We start from the raw sequence: 7040 nt of genomic DNA on the forward strand, positions 1-7040 counted from the left end.
CTCTCTCTGACAATTGGAACGCTGTCATTTCATTAAACTTGAACAGTAGAGTCATCGAAGTACTACTGAGCCCTGCTTACATCGCCAACACCCATGGTCATGTCTTCTGCTTGTACTGAAAATATCCTGCCCCGCATGCAGGATTGTTTGTATACTAAAGATAACTGTTTTGCATCGCATCTGCTAGTATAGGTAAAACGAGAACTTTGGATCAAGTGGTTGGACGGCTCATACTGCCTGGTCCCAACCATAAAAACCCTCTGCGGACCATTGGATACACACACCCCCAAATCAAAAAAATCTACTTCCATGCATGGACGACCAATCCTACTTGGCGGCGGCGCACTCTGGCGGGGGGCCGTGCGGGAACCGGTTCCAGGTGTCGGCGCAGTAGTTATAGATCATGTGGTTCTTCTGCACCCACTGGAGGCGGGCCTTCGCCGTGGTGTCGAGCTCCTGGTGCATCCACGCGCCATTGGACCTAGCGCACGCCGCCACATCCTGCGACGTGCACCCGCTCGCCACAAACTCCTTGTACGACGCCACGAACGGCGCCCGCGACCAGTCCGTCTTGATGCGCCCGTCCTCGGTTGCCCATGCCTCCGCGTCCCACAGGCTCGCGTACATCCTCATCGGCTGCCGCGTCGGGAACGGCACCCCCGTCCTCGCCGCCTGGTTCCGGTGCTCCCGTATCGGCGTCCCGTCCACGTAGAACCTGGAAGCATAGGGATAGTAAGCTGTATCAGATTCTACGTTGAGAAGACGATGTACACAACTACACACACATGATAGGAAAAACTCATCTCTGCCTCCCTACGTACAGGATATGGGTGGGGTTCCAGACGATGGAGTAGGTGTGGAAATCCATGGTGGGGTCGAACCACATGCGGAACTGCTGCTCCCGGTTGCCCTGCCCCTGGCTGAACACGTTGGTCTGCACCGTGTAGGGCTGGCCGCTCGCGTTCCCCAGGAACTCGAAGTCGACCTCGTCATGGTGCGCCCCCTGCGGCGGCGACGTAAGCTGCACATACATATGATGAACACGAGTCAGTACATGCGCCGATGCGCGCCCCATGTATGTTCGCACCTGCGCTTGCTCGTGTGCCTGCCCGGCCTCGTGCTTACATAGAAAGCGGTGACAGTGCCGGCGGAGTTGCCGGGGACGAGCTTGATCTTCATGTCGAAGCGGCCGAACAGGTACTGGTCCTTGGAGTGGAACCCGGAGCCGGAAGCCTTGTCCATGGATAGCGTCAGGAGGTTGCCACCGTCGAGGATCTTCCCGCGCCCATCACCAAACGTGATGTCCACGTCCTGGTTGAAATTGCCGCCGCGGGCCACCCCGGCAACCAGCAGCACAGAGCACAGAATCAGCATGAATGTTCGCTTTGGATTGGACGCCATCGTCGATCGGCTGCACTGATCTATGCTACGTTACGTACTTGTTATGCTGTGATTGTGTGTAGCCAACAAGGTGCAAGTTGTGGTTTTATAAGCCAACGACATCCTCTGATTCCTTCAGCGCTTATCTCCTCAGGAAAGGTAGTGCTTAATTGTTAGCTAGAAGTAATTAATTGGGAGTGATTTACAACCAATCATATAGAGTATCAGACAAATTTTTGTTATATTGATTGCTCTCGGATTTTTAGATTATTTAGACTCGTCTCAAATATTACTGCAACCAAAGACGGCGATGAATGAATGCCCTCTCCTTTATGCATTCTTTGGTTCCACATTAAAAATCAAAATTAGAATAAAATTAAGAGTGGATACCTCCTACGTTGGCATTAGAGTATTTCACAAGTTTTTATTCTACTACTACCCTATTTGGAATATTGTGCAATTATTAGCCATTATAAGGTTTTAAGTGAATTCTTACCGGTGGGACCTATAGTCAATGCATATAGTGTGCCACGTAGATCGGTTTCCCCGATATTTTTCAGCCAGGATCCGCCAGGTGGCACAAGAAAAATTATGATATGCCATGACGCATGTACCTAATGGAGGCCAGGAGAGTTTACGGGAGTTCTTTATTGTTACTAATAGCTAGGAGTAATTTAGAGTGATTGACAACCAGTCATATATAAGTACAAAAGCCAAAACTACGGTGATGGTACACCATGTTGTAACCTTGGAATGCTTTCTTTTGGAAGTGGGTACCTTCAGCTGGTAAATCTGGAGGTAGCCTATGTGGTGTTAAGTATCAATATTTGGAGGTTCAAACGATTAAAATTGGGGAACATGTGATTTTGTTAAATTGTGGAAGAGGAAAAGTTATAGATGGGCTTTTATTTGTGTTTATGGTCCAACTTTTGAAGATTTGAAAGAGCATTTCCCGGCGAGTTGTTAGTTTTTTTTTGTAACACTGTGGATGTTCCCTATATTGTGGGTGGTGACTTCAATATTCTAAGACATGTAAAAATAAACCTTCTGTGCTTCCTCACTCCTCTGAAGTGTTTAATAATGGGTGACACGTTACATTTGGAACGTTATGCTGACAAGCTGTTTAGCATTCATCAAAATGCATTTATTAAGAGGAGAAACATTATGGATGGTATGTTGCCTTTACATGAACTGATGCATCATGCTCATGTTAAGAAGCAAGTGGGAATAATTTTTAAGATTGACTTTGAAAAGGCATATATACGATAAAGTTAATTGGCATTTCTTGATTGAGTATCATATAGCTAGAGGTTTCTCTGAACAACGGTGCTCTTGGTCGAAAAATATTTTGCATAATAGTAATGTTAGTGTGAAATTAAAAAATGTTACTCGTACTTATTTTTAGAGTGCAAAGGGGGTGAGACAATGAGATCCTTTATCTCCAACTCTTCTTAACATGGATGCGGAGTGTCTTACAAAAAAATGGTGTTAAAAGCTTAATAAAACAATCTTATTACTGGTTTTTTTGCTTCGGATTTAATTGATAATGGGGTTGTTGTGTCACAATATGTAATGATAATATATTTTGTATCAATCATGATCCTAAGCGAGCTATTAATCTCAAGTTGTTTCTTTATATTTTTGAAATGATGTCAGGCTTGAAAATAAACTACATGGAAATTGAAATTGTTGTTATTGGTGGCGATAATGATACTATGGCCTTATATTCCGATCTGTTTAATTATCAAATTGGTAAGATCCCTTTGAAATATTTAGCAATGCTGTTGACTTTCTCTAATTAGAAAAATATTGATTGCGATTTTCTGGATGCGGAGTTGACAAAAACATTGGATGCTTGGATCTATGATTCTGTCTCTTCTTGAGCTAGATTAACTTTTCTTGATTCAACTCTTTCGGGTATACCCTCTTATTTTACGTCCATGTTCCTTTTAAACAAATCTTTGTGGAAAATTAGATACACATAGAAGGAGAATCCTTTGGGCTGGAAAAGAAAAGGAAAAAAACTGTTTTATATCGTTAAATGCAAAAGAGTTTGTAGATCTAAAAATAAAGGGGTCCTGGGGTTAAGGACCTTAGAAAAGAAAACATTATCCTCCTTACTAAGTGGTGGTGGAAATTGGAAACTCAAGATGGGATTTGGTAGAGGATTGTGAAACAAAAATATCCCAGGAACAAATATGTTGCTTCTGTGAAAACAAAATGATTCTCCTTGTTAGAAAGGTTTGATGAAAGTTAAGGGTACTTATTTTGTAGGAAGAAAGTGATTTTGAAAGAAGGAGACCTTGCTAGGTTTTTGGTTGGATCCCTAGTTGGATAATGTGACTCTTTGTGGGAGATATCCTCAGTTGTTTGATATCTCTACGCCCGTCTTCTAAACTTTTGAGCCAATGGAACTCCATAACGACTTGAGTTGCTCAGTTACTTTATCGATTTATGAGTTGTTAGAGAATAATATTGCTGGCCCTCGTAACAAATGGATTTGGAAGTCCAAACTACCTTTAAAAATCAAGGTTTTCCTTTGGCTGTTGCATTATGATGCTATTTTTACTAGAGACAACCTAAGGAAAAGAAGGTGGACTGGATTGTCAGTTTGTTCCTTTTGTGATAATATTGGAAGTGACAATCACCTATTCTTCTCTTGTGTTGTGGCTAAAGTGGTTTGGGGGTGCTGGGTTCCTTTGTGGGTTCGAAATCTTGCGCTACAAGCCTTTAGCAAAGCTTAGCCTGGTAGTATGCTTACATGCTAGGGGATAGGAAGTTTTACACTTCACTAGTTGTTGCTATTCTCTAAGAATTCGAAAATGTTCAAGGATTTAAGATTATTTTTTGCTCTTAAATTATTCAAAAAAATCGTGGATTTGAAAGAGTTCATGTTAGAAAATTGTCTGCGGCTTTGTAAACGTTCAGATTTTGAAAGTTGTTCATATTTGAAAATTGTCCAGATTTTGAAAGAAAGAGACTTGAAAAATATTCATATTTAAATGTTGGATTTTTTAAAAAATATTCAGGTTAAAAAATGGTTAGATTTAAAAAAATGTTTAAATTTTAAAAAAGATATTAATTTTTATCAAAAAGGAAACGACAACAAAAAAAAAACTGAAAAGAACAAGAAACACGGAAAACGGTAAAGAACAATGAAAAAAAAAGTAAAAACTGAGGGAGAAAAGGAAATAGAAGGTTCTTAAACCGTCCCAAGACCCAAATAAGACTTGTGCGGTCCGAGGCCCAACTCGTTCGGGTCTACACTACACGATTTCTAGGTTTAGCAAATCCCGACGTGTTTATATAAGATCGTCGGAGCCGCCTCCGTTCCCGATCTGTAGGTCACGGTCTAGCCCAGGAGATGTACCCGATCCCAGCAGCAGACGCGAGCGCGACGGTCCAGAGGCCGCCGGGACGCCGTACAGCGCCACGAATCCAGTCCTTCAAGCGCGTCGCTGACCCCGACTTCGTCCTCAGGACCTGCCTGACGCTCTCCTCCGCCTTCCGCCAAATATACGCAGGAAACGCCCAATACCTCAACTTCGAGAGTCTCTACAGGTTCCCCTTCTAATAATCTTACCCGAAAAGAAAGGAACTCACGTCCATCTCTCTGGTTACGCCATTGAATAATGTCCGCGATCTGATCGAGTTCGAGCTTCCGATTTCCTGCAGGTGCACATACAATGTTTGTGTCGGCCATGGCGGCGAAGTGCTCTACACCCAGGTCGCGGCCACCATGGCGGCGGAGGTGGAGAAGCTTGCGGGGTCTCTCGAAAACACCGCATCCGCGCCGGACGATGAGTTCCTGCGGGAGCTGCTAGGCAGGTGGAAGAAGCACAGCAATGCCGTCACAATGATCCGCGACGTCGTAATGTACATGGAGCGGACGTTCCTCGAGTTCAGACACAAGGCGCCCGTCCCTGAGCTCGGCCTCAGGGCGTGGCGCGACGGTATGCTCCGCCCAGATGGTGAGGTACGGCCGAGGCTGCGAGCCGCGCTGCTGCAGATGGCGCGGCGGGATCGGGCCGGAGAGGCCGTCGACGTTCCGCTCCGCAACCTGATGGCTGGCGCGACCAAGATGCTGGTGGAGGTAGGAGACGGTTTGTACGAAGAAGTCCTCGAGGCGCCGTTCCTCGATGAGGTCCGCCGGCTCTGCGCCGGCGAGTCCGTCCGGCTGCTCGCCTCACCGTGCGGATGCGGCGAGTACCTGCGCACAGTCGAGTCCATGATGGACGCCGAGAAGGCGCGAGTCTCCCGCTTCCTCGACGCCCAGACGGAGGAGAAGGTCGCGGCGGTGGTGCTGGCCGAGATGGTCGAGACGAACGTGGCGCGGCTGGTCGGCATGGAGGGCTCCGGCCTCGCGTCCATGCTCGTCGATGGCAGGTACTGGGACCTGACCAGGATGCATCGGCTACTCGGGCGCGTCCAGGGCGGCGTGCCAGCGATGAGGGACTGCATGAATGCTCACTTCCAAGAGATCAGGAACACGGCGGGCGACGACGAGCGGTTGCTGTCACGTGAGAAGGAGATGTACAGGGAGATGATCAACGGCGTGTTCCGCGGCGAGGTTTCCTTCCATGCCGCTCTGGATTCCTGCTTCACATAATTGTCCTGGGAGTTTAGCCAGTATACACGTTGATAGCAGGGTAAATGATCGATACTGTGGGACAATCAGACGTTGCCTAGCTCAATCATGTTTTAGGGCCACTGTTCTACAGATTTACTCCCTCCGTCCACAAATAAGTGTACATTTGGGTTTTTAGATAAGTCAAACTTTATTATTAACTTTGACCAACTTTTTAGGGAAAAGTAACAACATTTATGACACTAAACTACCATCACTAGATTAACATTGTACTCACGTTTTCTTAAACTAGTAAGCTTTGGCGCAGCGGCACGCCACGCCCGTGGACTTACCTTTTTGTTTGTATGAGTTCTATGTTAAGTTTGTTTTGAGAATATACTTGCTGGTTTGTGGAGCTATTAGTTGTTCTATTTAAAATTAGTTATAAGTAGTATGGTTGCATATATTAGTTGATGACGACAATATATGTTTGTATAGGGTCACATAGTGACGGAAGCTGAGGCATACATTGATTTGACCTCATGTACCCACGCTGTTTCATCTCATCAGCAATTTGTAGCCGAAGGAACCTTCTGGCAGTACCTTGCATAAGTTGTCCAAAGTACAAATCTCATCGAACATCACAAATGTGTGAGGCATATCAGTACGGGAAGGAGATTGGTACAGGAGGCAATACCTTGTGACGACGTAAACGAGGGTCTTGATGTAGTTGTCGATGATCGGGGACGCCGGGGTTGCCAGTGCTCTAATTTCACCCGTCCATGGTCAAGAGGGGAAAGGAGAGTGCATCAGTCGCCGAGGTCCCGGGGCTGCGAGACGGAGAAGGAGCTTTAACGGCGGAGAGGGGAACGATGTGGGGGGCAGGAGATGAGGGAGGAGGAACCGTTTCGGTGGCTGCATCACCGCAACACGATGGGAAGGGCTGGCGGCGGCAAACCCTAGCGCTGTTGGTCGCCTCTCTTTCTTCTTTCTCGTGGCGTGGGTTTTCCAGGTACGTGCGATACGCGATGGTGCTGAGTTGGGCCCAACTGTCGGCTCGGAGAACGACCGAAAGGACGACCAAAGTAGGGGG

At 46.4% G+C, this 7040-nt stretch overlaps 2 protein-coding genes across 2 annotated transcripts; one reads left to right on the forward strand and one right to left on the reverse strand.

Moving 5' to 3' along the window:
* Positions 1-327: 327 nt before the first annotated feature.
* On the reverse strand, positions 328-1401 carry LOC127330831 (xyloglucan endotransglucosylase protein 7-like). Its single transcript, XM_051356912.1, has 3 exons — positions 1126-1401; positions 822-1021; positions 328-715 (listed from the first exon to the last, which is right to left on the reverse strand). Exons 1-3 carry the CDS (start codon positions 1399-1401, stop codon positions 328-330), a joined length of 864 nt encoding a protein of 287 aa, XP_051212872.1.
* A 3343-nt stretch (positions 1402-4744) lies between these two features.
* On the forward strand, positions 4745-5904 carry LOC127329644 (cullin-3A-like). Its single transcript, XM_071825757.1, has 3 exons — positions 4745-4941; positions 5056-5356; positions 5767-5904. Exons 1-3 carry the CDS (start codon positions 4745-4747, stop codon positions 5902-5904), a joined length of 636 nt encoding a protein of 211 aa, XP_071681858.1.
* The last annotated feature ends 1136 nt before the right edge of the window (positions 5905-7040 follow it).

The sequence above is a fragment of the Lolium perenne genome, chromosome 2 (assembly GCF_019359855.2).
Source record: "Lolium perenne isolate Kyuss_39 chromosome 2, Kyuss_2.0, whole genome shotgun sequence".
Lineage (NCBI taxonomy): Eukaryota > Viridiplantae > Streptophyta > Magnoliopsida > Poales > Poaceae > Lolium > Lolium perenne.

Coding starts and splice junctions, on each gene's coding strand:
- LOC127330831 (XM_051356912.1), bottom strand. CDS start 1,401: ATGGCGTCCAATCCAAAGCGAACATTCATGCTGATTCTGTGCTCTGTG. Junction 1,022..1,125: donor GCACTGTCACCGCTTTCTAT/GTAAGCACGAGG, acceptor ATGTATGTGCAG/CTTACGTCGCCGCCGCAGGG. Junction 716..821: donor TGGAACCCCACCCATATCCT/GTACGTAGGGAG, acceptor CTATGCTTCCAG/GTTCTACGTGGACGGGACGC.
- LOC127329644 (XM_071825757.1), top strand. CDS start 4,745: ATGTACCCGATCCCAGCAGCAGACGCGAGCGCGACGGTCCAGAGGCCG. Junction 4,942..5,055: donor AACTTCGAGAGTCTCTACAG/GTTCCCCTTCTA, acceptor GATTTCCTGCAG/GTGCACATACAATGTTTGTG. Junction 5,357..5,766: donor TGCTCCGCCCAGATGGTGAG/GTACGGCCGAGG, acceptor CGTCGATGGCAG/GTACTGGGACCTGACCAGGA.